The sequence below is a fragment of the Ambystoma mexicanum genome, chromosome 3q (assembly GCF_040938575.1).
Source record: "Ambystoma mexicanum isolate Mex_15411 chromosome 3q, UKY_AmexF1_1, whole genome shotgun sequence".
Taxonomy (NCBI): Eukaryota; Metazoa; Chordata; class Amphibia; order Caudata; family Ambystomatidae; genus Ambystoma; species Ambystoma mexicanum.
The window spans coordinates 461836233-461855660 of NC_090926.1; the positions used below are offsets into that span (position 1 = coordinate 461836233).

At 43.1% G+C, this 19428-nt stretch overlaps 1 protein-coding gene across 1 annotated transcript in view; it reads right to left on the bottom strand.

The window, feature by feature from the left end:
• Positions 1-19428, bottom strand: part of ZMAT2 (zinc finger matrin-type 2) — a 204485-nt gene that overhangs the window by 125820 nt on the left and 59237 nt on the right. The window contains exons 2-3 of the mRNA XM_069654212.1: positions 7300-7393; positions 3032-3158 (exon numbers count right to left, since the gene is read on the bottom strand). Of these exons, the coding sequence (XP_069510313.1) occupies positions 3032-3158; positions 7300-7393 (221 nt within the window). The remainder of the gene's footprint in view (positions 1-3031; positions 3159-7299; positions 7394-19428) is intronic.

The window sequence follows — 19428 nt, forward strand, 5'->3', positions numbered from 1 at the left end:
CCAACGGTACACGCTCACTTCCCTTCTCTCCCTGCTCAATTCCTGTCATCTTATTTAACACTGTGTTCCTCCCTCACATCAATCTGGCTCCCTAACCTAATTTTTTCCCCTCCCCCCATCTCGAATGTCACTGCCACTCTTCGCCTTCCTTTTCTCACCTTCCAACAAGCTTTTACCTTCCGATTCTCCCCATACCTTTCTACATCGTAATCCTAGCTCCTTAAATCTATCTTTCATAGTGCTACTATTCTGTTCCGAATTCACACTTCCCCCATTGATTCTGCTCTCTGCCGTTAACTCTGGTCTTACCTCAACTCTAGCCTCCCGCTTTCCTCTTCGTTCTTTTCACCCCTCTCAAACTACCCCAGCCTTGGTTCACCCCTAATCTTATTTCCTGTTGTTCACGGTTAAGACGTGTTGCGTGATGTTGAGAGGGGAAAAAAAAAGAAACCCCTCTGCAGGTCTTTTGTTATTTCATCTACATGCAATCTACGATTCAGCACTCATTGCTAAAATAAACTATTGTTCTGATCTCATACGTTCCAGTCAGTCCTCTTTTTTTAACTCCTCAAATGTATCCTCTCACCTGCCCATCCCTGACCCTTCCTAATCTTCACTCTCACACTCTTATGCTAACTTCTTTACTAGTAAAATTACCCTGCTAAGGAGATCCACTCTCTACCATCTTGTCACCTACCATCCTTTCACCTTCTGACATCCCCCATCTTTAATCCAATCTTCCATCTCTTTACTTCCCTCCCACCCCCAACCCTCAGACAGGATAACCACCCTACTCATCTTCATACTCCCTCTTTTCTAAGGCTATCAGGGACTGTCCTACAATGTGTAAAGGTGCAGAAGGAAGAGACTGGCACACTGGTGGCATTGTGATTGTTAAGACCTAATAGTCAAGAAAATAAAGAGAAAACCTAGGTTGGGTCAGAATGTCCGTGTAAATCAATAGTCCATCGTCTTATGTCAAAAGGCCTACTTCTGTCCCTTACAATTAAAACTAAACTAAAAGATAAAGTAAGCATTCTTGGTCCAGAAGAAGGACTCCCTTCATCTGGACTGGGGATTAAAGTTCACTTGCAGGTGTTGGTTTCTTCTTAGAAGGAATGGATCCCTTCCCGGGTCAAAATTGTCCTCCAGCACAAGAGGCAAAGATCAAACACTTCCCCTTGGCAAACACACACACTCTCTCTTAAGACTTCATATCAAAGTCTTTAAAGTTTGGGTTACCAAGAGAATGACTTCCTTCTCCTGGTATCTTGACTTCCACGTTTCACACAACCAGGGGGAATGACTCCCTTCCCCATGTCTTTCTTGGTTGCCAGAAGAATGCCTTTATCCCGATATCTTGGTTCAGGTTTGAACAACGCCAGGGGGGCGTGGCTCCCTTCCCCTGGCCTTTCTTCGATTTGCTTTACAAAAGTCACCACCAAGCTTTTCTTATGCTTTAGTTTTGGCAGACCCGGTTCACTCTCCTGTCAGGTACTGCCACAAAGAGATGACTTTGGATGGATCTTTTGTGGGTACGGGTCCAGGCCCTAGTTTCTCCATGGCTTACTTCAGGCAGACTAGGTACACTCTCCCGCCAAGTACTGCCCTGCAAAATTGGATTTATCATTTGTGTACGAGGGTCCCAGACCCGTGTGTGTGGTTTTCCCCAGGGATTCACTCCTTGCCCCTGCTTTCACGCCCTCACCAACTGTCCCAGCAACCCTGGTAACTTTCGGCTCTTGATGGCCCACAGGTAGGTCTGGGCTTCTCCAGGCTTAGTCTGGCACTGGTTTCTCTTGTTCTTTGGCAGGCTGCGGCAGCTCCGTAGCATGTAGTTTCCCTCAGTGTGCGTCTGCACTTGCGTGCACTGTGCAAGCTCCAAGCAAGCCTGGATCTAGGACTTGCCAGTCTTCCATGTGGTCCTTCCTCGTGGAACTGAATAGGGACATGATGGTTCCATCGTTCACATCCTGACCAGCAGTCTCTGCTCAGTCCTCTGCCGAACAGTTTCGTTGCTCGCGGTTCCTACAGAGAGGGTTCGACAAATAATTAAGTCCTTCCTTCCTCTTTATTCTGAAGGGGCACATACAACTAGAATGTCCATTCAAATTCTCATTATGGCTCTTATTTTTCTGCACCTTCTCCACGTCTCAGTGCTCATCGATTGAGTCATCCTTAGGAAGTCCCTACTCTTCCTCGTCTCAATGGATCTTAGGTCACTGGCCCTACACAATTACATGTGGGTACTAGATAAAGTGGGTAGGGTGTTGGGTGATGGGCGTCATACCGTGTTCTTTCGAGGTGACCTCCCTTGTCCCCAGAGGGAAAGTCTACTCCCATAAGAGCCTCCCGCTGAGTACCAGCTCCAGGGATACCATCGGCAAGCAGCCTCACCTCCCTGGCCTCACGGGAAGGGGCTCCCCCTCGGGGAGAAGTGACAGCATCTCGAAATACGTCACAAATGGTTGAATTGCTATTTAAGCAACAGCGCCATCTCCTGGGCTGGTAAACAATCCTCCACCTTCCAGTTACTACCAGGTTTAGCTCAGGGTTAAGTAGTTCTTTACTCTTCACTCTCCACTATGCTCCGTCTCATTTGTTCTCTCCTATTTCTACATGAACTACTCACAAATCTGTTTCTTGCTTCTCCGACTCATTTCATTCTATCACTTTTTGTCTGCAATCCAATCTTGGATACATGCTAACTTGTTGCACGCCAACCCCTCCAAAATAGATTCCTTTCTTCCCCTCTTCTACTATTTTGTCCACCCGCATCTATATTTTGACACCTCTCCTTCACCACAAGTGAAAAGGGTATAAGAAACCGATTTTGTATCAAGTGGCATTTTTTAAAGGTCAAACATTTTCCGAACAGGTTATTTATTATGTGCAGTTTCAATAGATTGATTTACTGGCTAGTGTTAAAGGAATGACAAAACACAGGTCCAAAGCACCCAGTGGGACAGATCAGGCAATTAACAGACCGACGGCCCAAAGAACAAACCCCATGGGTATTAAATTTACTCACCCTCCCATTTCCGACTGGGGAGTCGTTTTGGTGATGACGATAGTTTTTCCCAACTTGGACTCCAAGTCCACCTTGTAGTCTCTGTGGCGGAGGAGCTCTCTTTTGATCGGCGGTTGTAGAGGTTTTCCTTTTTTAAAATAAAACAAGATCTTTCATGTGAAGTATAAAGCATCAACTTCTTTTCTGCAGCTCACAATTTACAAATCCGCACTAGAACTTACATTGGCGAGTTTTGAACCGCTGTGACCAGAAACATTGAACAAAGGTTTACCAGAGGGTGAGGCCTTGGTCATACCCTTCATAATGCAGGGTTGACCCTGCGACCTATTGAATCATCATTTGTAAAATGTGCACAGACATAAGCTAAGCAAAGAGGTGAAGTCAATACGGCACCATTATTATTATTTTTCTTTTTTTTTTTTTAAACAAAGTTGGATCTCAGTATTGGGAATGTGGTGCCATGATACACAAATAAATAACCAACAATGCACACAACCACAAAAGGAATAAGTGTAGAAAGACTATCTGTAAGGAAAACAAATATGAGTAGAAAGGGGCAAGTGTTGGTTATGAAAGGGGGTGCTCATTTCTAAAGAGCTCATTAGATTTTTTACAGAACATATTTGAATTGTGAATATTTAAAATATTCTAATATTACGCACACACCTTTGTAAAGTGGCAGCTGGGCATTTAATTACCCAATTGTAATTGTGAACGTACATTGGCTATACAATACGACTGTTGCTCAGAGATCTTAATTATGTGCCCGAGACCCAGCTCATCCATTTGGAGTGTCATAGTCATGAATATAAACCATTACAAAAGATACATGTCCATCAAGTCTGCTGGTCTTATATTTTTGCACACTGAACTAAATGCTTCTGAACATTTGGTTTCAGTGATCATACAAGGAAGTAAATTAAGGGGACTAAAATATGAAATCATACATTGCAGTGCAAGCTCCCCACATTACCAATGATGCTTCAGTAGCCGACAAGGAGCTGTGTTAGGTTCCTAGCAAAGACATTAGTAGAAGTCAACCCATGGTTGAAATCCTTCCTTACCCACCAAACCGAAAGAACACAGATACCGACATTTACATCAAACACTAAAAATATCACTTGCGGTGTACCACAAGCATCAAACCTCGCCTCACTTCTTTTGAACATTCAAATGCCCCCACCCCCCACCTAATGAACCTCATTCACACACAGACTGATAGCCTACAACTACACAGACAACGCCAAACTCATCTTCAAGGAAACTTCGGACGAGGCCCTGATAACACCCTCAACAAATGCCTCACTGACAAACACTTGGATGACTAAAAACAATCTCAAGCTAAAACCAACCATCTCCCTGTCCGAAGACCATGCAACACAGGCATCCCTTACCTAGACACAGAGCATGGGAACCCAATCAGAGATAGACAGATAACAAATCTGGGCATTGTGATGGACAACAGTCTCTCTTGGGGACCACAAGGCCACACAATAGCAACACAAATGTGTCTACCTTCTGTGATTAATAAGAGGGATCCTCCCCTACCTCAATTTCCCCACACAGAACCCTTGCAGTCATCTCCTTGGTATTATCAAGAATAGACTACATGAATCGGCTCTACCTCGGAATGCCAAAATGCCTTACAATAAAACTACACTGCATCCAAAATAACTGAGCAAGACTGCTCCCGAAACTAAATAGAAGAGACCATATCACACCGGCCCCAAGAAGCATACACTGGCTATCAGTTAAGAAATGCATTACCAAACAAGACACCAAGAAAAGGAAATTAGGAGGCTCTGCCTTCTCTATCCGACAGCCATACTATAGAACTAGATAACGAAGGTAATGAGCACGATGAAAGATCACCGAACATTCAGGAAACTAAACAAAAACTGGCTATTCAACTCACCGAGATAAACATAGACGTGCGCTTCTACAAACGATACACCCGGACCAAAGCAAACAAGGGACAATACAGAATTAAGAACCAACAAACACCCAGAGATCACCAGAAGCCAACTAACCACTCCTTCTCTTTTCCACATCCCCATAACTGTCACGTACTACACACGTCCAGAGGGCTAATGAAACAACCCACCAAAAACATGCAAACCACAACCCCCTCTCTAATCATACTACAAACCCACCACCTCCAGACCACTGGACGCCACCCTTCCGGACATAAAGCACATCTAGAAAACTCACATGCACAGGTGCCTGGTTCTGCATGCATCTACAGAGGAGCACAACCTCCATCCCCATCTATTTTTCTCTCACCAACCACTTTTCGTTCAGAGCGATGCGAGCGCCCGGAGACCATACAAATCGTAGCAGTGCGTGATATAAAATCAACATAAGAAGTGACCCTTTCCAAAGACAGAGTGCTCAAGTCTGCCTACTCGTCTCTACATAGCCACCAAATGCCTAGTTATACAAGTATGTGCGTTAAGAGGATTTAAAAAAAAATACATAAATAATAAATCCAGTTATACGTGAAACGCAGCATCTGTAATAACACAAAATAGATTAATGTAACCTCAATCTGAAATGTGATAATCTTGCGTGATTAAGTACATTAAAAAGAAAATCGACATGTTATTGTGTAGTGTTTTCCCACTTATGTAGGGCCATCCTTTTCTTATACCAAAAATAAAGTAAAAACATACAAGGAGAAGTAGACCAATGAACATTTTTCCACTGTTTCAGTAAGTCTGCACCCATCAATTCTACATAAATATATTATATGCAAACTTCAGTTCAAAATGAAATGCATTTATAGTTTGCGGGGTATAAAATGAGCATGGTTCTAACTTTTTCTATTGTAGAAGGTGGTCATTTGGAAAGAGACAGTAAAGCCAAAATCCATAGACTGAGGTCCACCAAATGCTTAAATGATGCTACAAAATGTTAGACAAAAAGGATGGCACCTGCCTATGGAAAGCAGGATTAAGTGGACCTCAAGGGAACTATCGATGAACAAGTCTGAATCACAGAAGAATATTTTTTATGTCAGCAATTTTGTGAAACTTCCCAGTGTGTTGTGTACCCTTCGCTCCTATTTAGTTTTTTACTGTGTTTTGGTGCAGTTCAACAATAACTTACTGTAGCCTTATAGCGGAAAGGAGCAGGGGGGAAAGAATTACCAGAGGATGATGACCTCATCCCCAAGTTACTGTCTGTGGCAAAGCAGAGTGCCATAAATTGGGGACGGATCATTATTCCACGCAATAATGATTCCTCCAGAGAACTAAGGCTATAAGTACCCGGCAAGGGACAATCAGATAGTTATAAATTAACTGATTGGCCCTCGACGGGTACTTACCTGCCTGACAAGGCTCCCTTCGCTGCTGCGTCCCTCTGGTTCCTTCCAAATGGCCACCATGGAAAGTGTTCCATGGCAGCCATTTATTTCTTATTTTTGTCAGTTAAGAAACGCCAACGGCCTCTCGCAACTGCAAAAAATAGTATTAGTACCCCGGTCTGAATGGCCGGGGTACTAATAGCAATACGTCTGTTGCATGGGGGTGGGGCGTTACTGCTATAGGTAATGACCCGGGGCCTGCATTAAGGCCATTGCTTCGCTCTGTCCTGTAACTATGGGCCTCAGGCCATTACCTGAAGCGCCAATGCCTCCCCTGCTCGGGGCTTATTGAGTAATTAGAAGATACTTACTTATAAATAACGTCTCGAACTGCGGTGGTGAAGTAACACATTTTACTGTACTATTAACTACAGTGCACAAAAAGGGTTTGTAAATTAAAATGGAGTTTCATTTTGTAAAGTTAAAGGACTAGGTTGTCTTTGTGATTAAAGTATTTTAAAAAATGGTAAATCTGCCTGAGCTTGAAACGTTTTAGAATGAACAGGCATTAGGGGCAATATTAAAGTGGGCGTTTTTTCTTTACAGAAGTGAAAGCAATGGTCAACTTTTAGCTTTCTCTTGGAAGGCGGGGGTCAAATTAGGGGTATGGGTGCATTGTTGAAAAACATTGCTGTATAATTGCACCGATTTTTGTGAATGCAGAGAAATGATTTCCGTTTCCCCTGCTGCTTCTAAAGTCGTAGTCTGGATTGCTGTCAATACCAATAGTTATTGACTTCATGCCGATTCGCTAAGAGGAAGTCAATAACGGCATCCATGTGCTAATAGACAGTTTTCCTAGTCCCCCCCGTTCCCCCCCCCCCCCACACACACACAAGCTGGTGTGAAAGCACTCTGACTGGATAGCACTGGTTCATTGGGGGTGGCCGAAGGCACATACCATCTTTCTTTTCTCTTTCTTCCGTGATTCTTTTCTGAGCAAGCTTCTCATATTCATCCTTGTCCCACTTCCTTCGGAAGTCCATGTTCTTTGTCTGAAAGTGGAAGAACACATTATTTGGGTATCATTTCTGAAAATTGATTACTATTGAATACATCTGCCATGAAAAGAACGAAAACTGAGGTGCAAGAAAACGTGCAAGGTAATTCAAATGTCAACGGAAGAATCTGTTGCAAAACCTAGAACTGATGTTACGTCTGTTGCCCCTGACCTAAATTAATCCAACAAAGGCAGCCTGGTCCGATTTCAACAAGTCACAGCAGCCCACAAGTTGAACATACATACAGCACGTGTTGCGGAAAAAATATTTCATTCTGGCATCCAATGCCGCTTAGAAAAAAACAATATTGCTTGCCTACAAAAGTCTTTTGCAAACGTGGCTCATGTTGAACACAAAGTCAGGACGCAAAGCAGGTCCTTGAACTGAACTGAAGGGGCCAAATCACAGACACCCAGGTAAATGCTGCTTGCCTGCAACAGGTTGGGCTCTTCCCTCGCTTACCTGTCCCCTCAACTTAAATCAACATGCAAGGACCCTAAATTTACAGATGGGAACAAAACTCGCAGTATTTTAAATCAGGCTCTTACAATACCTGCAATTTCTAGACCCGCACATCATCAAATTACATCTGGTGAATCAGACACGAAATATTTGGAGGCATGATCTCCCTCATTCATGACCCCCCTCACCCCCCCTCCTTCAGGGTCATGGGACTAGGGAGGAGTGCGTTAAGGAGGCAGACCGGTTTTCTTTTACATTTAGATCAAACAAGCTCATTACAAATTAAAATGTGTAATGCTCAGCAGCAAGAAGACAGTTTCATAAAATGAAATGAGCTGCCATTTAAAGCCTCCAAGTCAAACATGGGGGCGTGGGACTGAATGAGGACTACAGACGCAGGCATACTGAGAGGAACGAAATCCCTCTAGTGGACGATTATGTACATAACTAGTGCAAGAGCCTTGTACAAGGGCCAAAGTGCAGGCTTTCATTAACACAATAGGACCACTATATATACTAAGGCAACAGCTCCCTCTAGCAGTAACAAGGGAAGCTACTGCATCCTGCAAACATACAGGGACAAGCATACATCAGGCCTTTTATTAGATTGTTAAATTTACAACATAATCTACAACCGGAATTTGGCTAGTGTGATAGTTGCCACATCAGAGTCTTGAAGACTTCGACACCGAGTATGGTGGCTGTTGACCGGGTTGGAGAAATGTAAGCAGGGCTGGATGTGACACTTAAGCGGTCCACAATGCCTTATAAGGAGCACACTTGATAGTGCCTCATCCATGTGCTAGACTCTTTATGAAATTCTTACCTTTTGGTTCGGAGTCACCAGATATTGAGGATCCAGCAGCTATTTACTAGATAAGTAACTCCCTGCACAGGCACGGCAAGATCCACTGGTGGGTTCAAACCCAAAGCAGGTCTTTTTGGAAGGTAAGAATTTCACTATGAATATACAATAGTCATTTCTTTTGGGCAGTAAATGTGACAAATCCCAGGATGTCGTCACTGCTTCTATGGGGGAAGCCCCTTCCCATGAGGCCAGGGAGGTGAGGCTGCTTGCTACCCGATAGTCACTCTGGAGGTAGTACTCCGTGGGTGGATCTCACGAGGAGGGGATCCTGACCCCCACTATCCCCCCCATTGGGACGAAAAATGAGACTTGGGAGATACGCAATATTATTCCCCTAGACGCCAACCTCCCTTACCCAGTTACCCTGCACAAGACATAACCCCACACACTTTCAAGTATGTCTGCAGAGTAGACAATGTAACTTCCCCAAGAAATACTGGGTGAAGGAAAAGGAACAACACAGTGAATACTATTAGGACAAGGAATAGCAACAACAACCTAGTTAGAAATGAAGACCTCACTACTGGGAAGAGGCATGGATCCACATGACCGGTGTCGCAGAACCAAGGTGCACGGACCAAATGCCATAGAACGGCTGATTCCCTTCGTCCTTCTTTTAATAAAAAGGGAAGGACTGCCAAAAGAAAGTCACTCCCAGGAGGAAGCGGCAGATTCGAATGCCAACAGTTGTAGACGAGACAGACACCTGGAGCGGGACGCTTACCCGCTGGTTAACAGTGTCCCTAGAAGATCCATTGCAGACAGACTTCTACGAGAGGAAGAAGGCCGAACTCATCCAGTCGGGAAGCCTAGAGCGTGTTAGGAAGCAGAGATGGGCAGAGGCGCGGAGCTGCCGTAAGCCGTGGAAGCAGTGAACTACTAAGAAGCACTGGTAAGCTCTGCAGAGGGGTGGGGAGACTGGGACGGTTGGCAAGAAATCTAGAATCATAAAAAGTGAGTTTGGGACCCACACAGAGTCAAAGCCTTGACACCAATCTTCATACTCACATTGCGCTGCAGGAGAGTACACCAGGTTGGCTCTGACCATAAAAGTAGTAGTAGTAGTAGTAGTAGTAGTAGTAGTAGTAGAAGCAAACTAAGAAGATCACATTTAAAACCAAGGCAAGTCTGGGACTTGCACCCACATGAAGAAAGAGCCAAAGCAATCTTCATATGCACAGCACCTGGCAGGAGAGTATACCAGGTTGGCTGTGACCAACAAAGCGGTGGTAATCCATTAAGAAAATGCAAAGAGCAAAAAAGTGAAGGAAAAGTCTAAGACTCACTCAGATATGAAGAGATAGCAAAACACTATTCATACCTGGCAGGATAGTGTACCAGGTGAGCTGTGAAACCAAGATGAAAATTCCCCCATTGAACATTCAGAGGGCATGACAACCTGGGAGTAAGGTTGTCCTTCTCTTCTGGAGTTTATTTGTTCCAACATTTTGGAACTTTGTTTTTGTGAGTAGAACGGAACTTTGAGACTAAAGATAATCATCTGTATACATTCAAGTTGTAAGCGGCAGGGCTGGAAATAGTAATTTTTGACACAATGGTGAACTTGTTTATTTGGATGATCCTGCCAAACTCATTAGAATATTGCTTTGAGGTAGGGAAACCCCTTTTAGCATTAGGGTCAGAAAGGTATTTCTCCAAACATCATTTGTTTAATAAACATCATGCCACCTATGTGTCAATCTCCTCCTTCCACACCCTCACAAAAAATGGAGTAATTCATTCAAACAGGACTGTGAAAAGTGTGAAAATAACAGTTGAGGCGTTTTTCCTAGGGTTAGTTCACAGAATGCACACAAAAAATACCTTTTATTCAAAACAAAGTCACCTGACAAAGAATCCTCTACTTCACAACAGAAAGGAAATCTATTTGAAAATTCAATGTGTTACTGGTTTGCTCTATTGCCGAACATATACCACGAAGTTCAGAGACTCGCGTACAAAGACAATCTTATGTACCTTCGATTATACTCCTGGTTTACAATGTGCCACGTTGTCTTTAAATAATGTTTTAAAAAGGAGAACGAGCTTGTACTTAACATTCCAAATACAAAGATCATTCCCTTCTCTAGCTCCAGGAAATCTACTGAGTTTCATTGGGTACTGCAAGGAAGAAGGATTGAGCAGCTTAACAAGAACATATTTGGCATTTCAGATTTTTAGCAAACCTAATGTACTTTCGCTCTATTCTATCCTAAAGGAAAGAAAGCTTATTTGCAGCTCAATTTAGGACACTATTGTTTAGATTGTGTTTTTTCCCTTCGCGCCGCTCTTACATTTTATAAGGCAAAGGTCATTCCTATCACCAATTGTCTAGAAATGTGGCATTTGTCTGACTGTAAACAACTTGCCACTCTTGAAGGCATTTTATGCAGGCATGCCATTTCACTGCCAAACTGTACCAATTGTGGCTAGCTGATATCATTTAGAGGATAAACTCTATCTGCCCGCAACTGGTGGAATATGCTAGTACTCTTTAGAAAGATCTTGATCCCAACTCAAAACACTATATATAAAGCTCTAAACAGTTTAGAGCTTAGCAATAAGATGCTTAATGACAGCTGAAAAATGTGATAGAATGCCGTTAGAATAGTAGATCAGAGATTTCCTCATCAGTAACTTTAGCATTGCTAAACGGAATGCATGGGAGGTGGCCTGGATACAAAAAATAAAAAACACAATAGATTACTTAAGTATAAACTATACTCTAACCCGACTCTTCAAGCAATGAAATTGGGTGAATTACCTACTGACCTATGCTAACGTTGCTGTCCACCTAGCAGACATTTTCCTTGGATGCCAACTGAAGATTTTATTAACAGACGAAATACATAATATTCGATCTGGGTCTACTAGTTTGAATACCTGTTCAACCTTTTTATAAAATCGCCAAGGACAATACGAATCTTTTGGACACGTTGGGGCACTGTTTAGGGGCATTAGAAATCCGTTGCGTACATCTTCATGCTTCAAGCCCTGATTTTCTAATTTTGGATTCATTTTGGCATCGGTTAAATTCAGGCCAACAGACATATTCGACAATTGCCAATGTTAAAGTTATCAAATTGATCTTCATGTAGATAGACGTTTTCTTATAGTTTTGAAGCCTAATAGTTTCAACTCTGGTCTTGGAAAAAAAAATTATTGTGTATAATTCAGTATAGCAGTTTTATTGTGAAAGGTTTATATCTAACAGGAACATAATTAAGTGACAATAAATACCACAGTGAACACAGCAAAAATGTGCATGCACAGGAGTACACAATGACTAGACCACCTATGCACAGTGCAGCACCCTAACATATTCAGCCCTGTTCTGTTAAATGTGAGGAAGCATGTAGAGTTCCTTTCAATGATGGAAAAAGCCCTCCTACCATCATCATGGGTAGAACCCTTATGGATCAGGTTGAATTAATGGATATGAGAATGTGTAGTCTTGAGAAGGGGTACAAACATTTAAATTTTATTTTTGGTTGGTCAAGCATAATCATCTTAACTCCTGCTACTGAAAAGCATTTCTTGACATGCCTAGGCATGTAAACCAATACACTGCACTAGTTGCAGGACTGGTTCCATGCTGAACATTTGCCATTGTAAAGAGATTTTGGTACCCAGTGTGATCAAGTATATGTCCCTGCCATATCCCTGCCTAAAGTCTCCTCCCAGGTGGCCAGGGAAAGGAAGATGCTTCCTGATCCTGACCTTGGGGGTGGTGCTCTGAGGGAGGAGAAAAGGTTCAGGGAGGTGAGAGCAATCGACAGTATTTATCCCTCCAAGGAAGAAGTATTACAAATGCCAAAATGCTTTTTGCCACAATAGTTTAACTGTTCCATTTGTGGAACTAAATGGGGGTAGAATCATACAAGGCTCTTGTGGTATACAGGTGAATAAAACCCAATCTCAAACCCATGAAGCTATTTCCCGAACTCAAAAGAAGGAAATGGACAGAAGTCTGTAAATAAGAATCAAACATTTAAAAACACTATGTTCCTCTTTTCATGCCAAAACGGTAACTTAATTATATAATGTTTGTCCAAAGAATGTTTATCGAAAATAGAAAACCAATTAGCAAAGCACAGAAAGTTGGAAAAACGAACTTTGTTGGCCAAGGACTTAAGGTCCCATAACTCCCTCAGTACTGGGAAGAGGAAGAGGGATACAGAGGAACAGTACTGTGGGAGTGATCTCGAAATTGGTGTAAATGAGCTACAACTGAAGAGGACTTGGAGGATTAAAAAGCCCCCTCAAGTGTAGGCATTAGAGAGAAACAGAGAGCGAGAGACACACAGACAGAGAGCGAGAGACACACAGACAGAGAGCGAGAGACACACAGACAGAGAGCGAGAGACACACAGACAGAGAGCGAGAGGCACAAGCAGAACTGTGAAAGAGAAAGAGAAAGAAGCAACACAAGCCGTGGTTGCAGCTGAGAGGGAGGGCCTGAGGAAACCAGGACCAAAGAATCACCAGAAGTTGTCGAGGGTCTAGAGAGAACCTTTGCCTGTGACTCTCCCTAATGCAGAGGTGGGGGAAGCCCGAGGACAAGATGCGTGCCCGATAATATTTTGTTGTGCATAGAGTTTGCGCAGCGGGAAGCAGTAGCCGCAAGTGAAGTGTTCCCTCTTGTGAGGATCAAGGTGACTGGATTGCACCGACCCTCTCTGGAGCAAAGAAGGCTCCAGTTGTCGGTGGTTTAAGAAGTGGGGGATCAGTGGAGGTCGTCCACCTGACCGCAAGAAGCCACAAGCCCTGAAGACCTGCGAACACCAAGTAGAGCGTACATGAGCGACTTACCCAGTGAGTTCATAGCTTGTAAGCGACTACGGAGAGCTCCAATGCTGCTCGCGTGTTCACAGCAGGCCACTTCACTCGTGGATGAGTGAGAGCCACAATACAAGTGATTTTGAATACCAAACTGTACGTAGCCAACAATGGTTATGCCAGTTAAAAGCAAGTGACTGTATAAATAAGCGCATGAGAGAGTAGAAAGCCCAAAAACCCCACAGGAAAGCTGTAATTGTTCCAAAAGCTTATAAGAATTAGTCAAGCCAAGAGTTTATAACAAACCAGTGTAACAAAAAGTGCTCAAGGAAAGAAGGGGCTATTGAGAGGTTTAATGACTATAGATCGTACTGCCTATGTGCTACAAAACACAAATCTGCAAGTGATATCCTACATCTCTCCAGCTCTCCGAACCCTCCACTGGCTCCCAGTCGGACGAAGGGCTACCTTCAAGACCCTGTGCATCACTCACTGTGCAGTGCACAAGACCGGCCCATTATACCTACAAGAAAAGATAAAACCATACCTCCCATCCCGCACCCTACGATCAAGCACTGCCCTCCTTCTACGGATTTCAACCTCTGTCATGATCGGAGGATCCATCTCCACAACCTTTGCCCAAACTCTGTGGAACTCACTTCCCCCCTCATATTCGACAGACCCAAGCCTAAATGAAGTTCTGCAAAGCTCTAAAAAAGTCTCTCTTTCCTTAATACCAACCACGACCTTCTGAAGCGATTGAACCCTAGCAACCCTAGGTCTAATCCTCAATGAGATTCCCAACATTTTCATCACTGAATATGCGCATAAATCGCCATTAAGCAACTGCACGCCTGAAATGCAGAATATCGATCTCCTTAGATCATAACTCCACGCAAACGCACTCCTTACTGTTATTCATATATCCTTGCCAGTATCCTTGCTGCCTTTGCACCAATGCTCCAGCCTTCCAACATGACCTCTGTTTCTCGTCTTCCCTGCCTGGCCTGCTCCAAATTCCTTTGGCTGCTCCTGGCTTGTTTAAGTCAATCATCGCAACCGGAAGGCTAGAGCCGGCCCATCCAAACAAGGCCCACAACGAAGGCCTCTGTCTGCTCCCTGTCCGCTTCAGGTATGCTTCCCACCCCTTTGATGTTGCTGTGTGCCCCCAGCCCCCTCTGGTCCCCGTGATGTTGCTGTGTGCCCCCCAGACACTCTGGTCCCCCGATTGGGTGGTGTGTCGTCCCCCTTGTGCCCCCCTACTTTCCCTGATCTCTTCTGCCTCCTCCCCCTCCCATTCATTACAGAGGTTGTCTTGATTCACGAAGGGTTCACCATCAATGACTTTTGCCAATGCTTGGATTTGACTTTTGGACACATCGACTCGTGGTGCTTCATCCCCTCCACTCCCATGCTGGACCTCCCCTGGATCCCGCACTCAGGTTGACCCTGAATCATGCTGTGCCCATCATCACTGAATCTTCGCCTACATTCTGTTCCCTTACAACATTGTGTTTTTCTGCACTCTCTCCTCACCCCTCTCCCCTCCCTTACCTTTTTCTCTGCACTTGCTCTATCAGAATTGTCCCTGGACCTAGTATGATGGTTAAAATGGTTTGTCTCTCCCCCCCCTTACTTTTTATTCCCCCCACACCCACCCGCCAGCACTGTCTGCAGTGTCTTCAGGCCTAGTGCGGTATTCGCCGGTCTGTTCCCGTTTCCTTCTTGTCTGTGTCTTGGCACTAGCACCATCTGGGGTGTCGTTAGGACGAGCGTGATGGTTAATCTTCACATTCTTGTTGTTCATGGCCTGTAGGAGTGTTTTGTCTTTTCCCTTGTTCCCCTCCCTTGTCGTGGGGTGTTTTGAAACACATTATATGTGGGCGCTGTATAAATAAACCATCATATATCATTATGCTTACTCTCTACTCTACACCATCACAATGATCAATTCGGCCTAGCTGTTCACATACGAACATTATCCCATGAACACCTCATCATTCTAATAAAACGCAGCTATATCCCACGACAAACTGGCCTAGCTGCACACATAAGCGTCCCACGGGCCTAACACAGCCAGAACCCAGTCTTTGGTGTCCACCTGCCAGACTGCACACATTGAACAGATATCAATATCATCACACCCAATGCTAGGATGCAGCTAGCATAAGGCAATTACATCAGCTGCACACTTAACTGGTGCACCCAAGCACCCTTCAACACCCTACTCTTGGTCCCCCGAGGGCGTTCAACCTACCAGCGCTTTGAGGTCATACCAATGATATATAGAGCGCTATAGAAATGCCAAATTAACATAACATTGCCAAAGCCATGGTAAAATAGAGAGACCTTGTGATCAGAATTTGGTTGTTGGAACAGAGGGGAAAGAAAGGTGGCCCTTCTGGAGTAGATTATCCAGAAGGAAAGGAGCAAAGCTGCCAAGAAGTCTTGTAGAGCACCAATATGGTTTCTCGTTTCCCCGATAATAGGTTTAAAGAGTTTGATGCTGAAGAAGTATAATGAAGTAGCCATGGAAGCACTTTTCTGTTCTTGTTGTTGAAGTAGATGGGCAGGCGAGTAAACTCATAGGGCAAGAGGCATTGCCCATAACAGCCCTGCAGAGTCATAAACCAGATAGTAGTTGATGCAAGTGCTGACCGGTTTCGGAATGCATTTGTTTGCGTTCCACTTCTCCTTACAATCTTATATGAGAACTTAAGCCGTCATCACGCTCATGTACTTCTGACACATCTTATTCTGACGTGGTCGTGTCCTTCATCTTAATCATGCTAATTACCATACATTTGCACGACGCATGTGCATGATGACGTCAGCTCCCGTTGACAGGATCACGCTATGACGTGTGTGACGTAGGACGCGCAATCGTCACCCTAATGACGCTACATTATGTGGACTACGATTAAAATCTTTACATCCAGCAGCGGTGGCGCCTGCCCCTGTGAATCTTTGCGTGTCGTGCGGAGAGACTTCTTTTTCGTGTAAATAAGTAAGTCTTGAATTGATTTATATTCTGGGTTACTTTAGACCCGGTCCATTACACAATGAGACTAAGAACTTTTTGTATACTCTTTTTCCCTCCCATACATTCGCTGATGTGGAGTCTTCTTGATCACTCATAGAAATAGAGTACGGGCTTCATATACATTCCTTTTGAAAACTACTGCGGAGGCTGGAGTGTCATCATGTGACAAACACCTAATAAGGTTAGCATCATCTTTTTAACATACATTTCTTTTTGTTAATTGTGCGTATTCAACCCTTAATATCCCTGATGACTATTTTTACAGGTAGTTTCCTGTATTCCCTGGGAGATAGCGCCTCCCACATATGATGCGGGATGTTTTTACATCCTTTTTAAGAAAACGTTCTATTCCAGTTTGAAAAATACAACCTAAACACAAGGTCAGCAGAATTCATTTAATTTCTCTTCACATCTTTTAATCATACACTTATCTACAGTTTTGGTTCAAATAAATAGTCCTTAGTCTTCTGGACCGATTGGAGTGTCGAATTCACGAATGCAATCTAAAATGTACATCATTAGGTTGATAACAATGTTGATGTCAATATTGAAGTACTACATAAAGGTTACCCATATCAAGTATTGAAGATGTATATTGTTTTGATTGCCACAAACTGTTGTTGCACAGTAGATTTGTTTAAGTTTTATAATATTACTCATGAATACTTTATTCCATAATTTGTTTTTGCTTTTGTAGAAACTTTGAAAATTGTGAATTTTGCCCCTGATGAAGAGTGAATACTCGAAACGTGTTGAGCCATCAAATGATGAATTAAATTGAAGCTCTTGTGTTAATCATGAAAGTTTTGGTTTTATTTATGAAAGAATTCCATTTCAATTATTGTTAATGAACAATATATAAATACATTTGAAGAGCATTAACTACATATGGTGTTTTGTATATTAGACACCATATGGTCAAAAAATTATTGGTCTGTTTTGACAGATCTTAAGACAGTGTGCAGGGGACGAGAGTTCCCCACTTTGGGAACATCCACTTCTTGTTTTGTTATTGTACCAACCCAGATGCAAAGGTTGAGATCATCTCCCCCGCACCTCAAAATATTTGTAAACATTTATTTCATAACCATTTGAGGATTTATTTCAAACCTATTCACAAATATTGTTACCATTAGGTGTGCATAGCGTTGTATCTCTTTTCACATAGTGAGGCATTTACCCAACCTTTTTATTTAATAACATTGCTCAAGTTGAACTCTTTACAAAGGTTGTCCGCCTCACATATCTGACCCGTCACACCAGTTACTATAAACTTGTTTAAGTCTACTGAAAGGGACGTGCTGCCTGGCTTGGTAACACCTGTAAATCCTGGGAAAGGAAATCCAGCACTTATCACATTCTGAGGTGGCAGCAATCCCCAAGATATATTTACATTGCACATCTACAAGAAAAAAAAAAAAACATTTTTACAAGAATGTTTTAGTGGCAAATACACAAAGAGTGCAGTCAAAAAAGCATTCTTCTAACACCCATCACCCCCACTTCCTCTCTACTCAATGACCTATATAAACACAAAACAATCCCCCAGAAAATAGATGAGCAATTGCTATACTGAAGACACAAAATAGTCAAGATTAAAATGTACCATGGAAAGTGGGGACCCAACAGAAGAAACGTAAAGAATGAATGTTATGGAAGTCACACCATTGCCAAGGACTGGTTTAAATTAAAACAATTAGGAGCGTATGCATTTGTTGTGAGGGGACTCTTATAGAATGCTGAGTTTGCTAAAAAAGAAAATAATAATAATAATAATCCGAAATCATGTCACACAGAGGATGAAATGGAAATGGTCAAAGAAGGCTCACATGAGGTTTTTTCTTCTTCTGAGTGACACCAGTAGCTGTGCTAGGATTAGGTGGTACTGTTCTGAAGACTGGTTGTCCACTACCCGTCGCCTACTATTCAGTAACTCAGTCTGAGGTTCAGCAGAACAGACTGCTAATATTGCCAAAAAAGTGAATGTAAGCACGTCCATTTGAAAAACCTAGTTCGCTTGTCCTTTCAATTTGCATTTCCAGCCTGATGAGTGTATCCTCAAAAGTGCTATACCTGTCAAAACTGGATGGGCGCTTTTTCTTGGGACCGGGACAACATAGTTCTTTTAATTAGGCGCAGTAAAAAGAAATCTTATGATCTGATGGTTTAACTGAACATTAAAAATCAGACATCCCTTTGTGGGCCCATCTTATGTTAAGATTTGGAAACAATTCTACTTGGAACTGCCAGAGTCGTGGGGTAACACTATACAAGTACTGATTTATCGCCATTGCGGTATAGGCCTCTCTCACTCTTGTATGCCTCAGCTAAACTCTTTGCTAGCCTAATTCTAGAAGAGCTTCAATTGGGGGCATGAAAGTCAAATTTCCTGGATTTGCACCAGGCTGGCTTTAAGAAGGGGGTGGGAACTGTGTTAAAAAGCTTTGTATTATCCTTACTGGCAAAGCAGGCAAAGAACAAAAGGAGGCAAGTTTATCTGGCCTTCCTGGATATGAGCAAAGCTTTTGACCATGTCCATCGTGCAGCTCTGTGGATAAAAAACTGATGTGAACGAATGTCCCCTCCCCTTTATCAGTATTTTGGAAGCCTTACATAGGGACATTTAAATAAAGGTCAGATTAGAGTTTGGGTGCTTTTGCACAAGGTGATAAGACACCAACCGGGGGTTACGACAGGGGTGTGTCCTCACGTCATTCTCATTTAATTTCTATATAATAGATCTGGCCAATTGTTTGAAATGGGCAAGGAGAAATCCACTGCTATAGGGTGCAATGAAGTTGCACTACCTGAACTATGCAGTCATCTGCGACATGACCCCAAATAGGCCTTCAGAGGGCCCTGAATTGTATTAGTGCC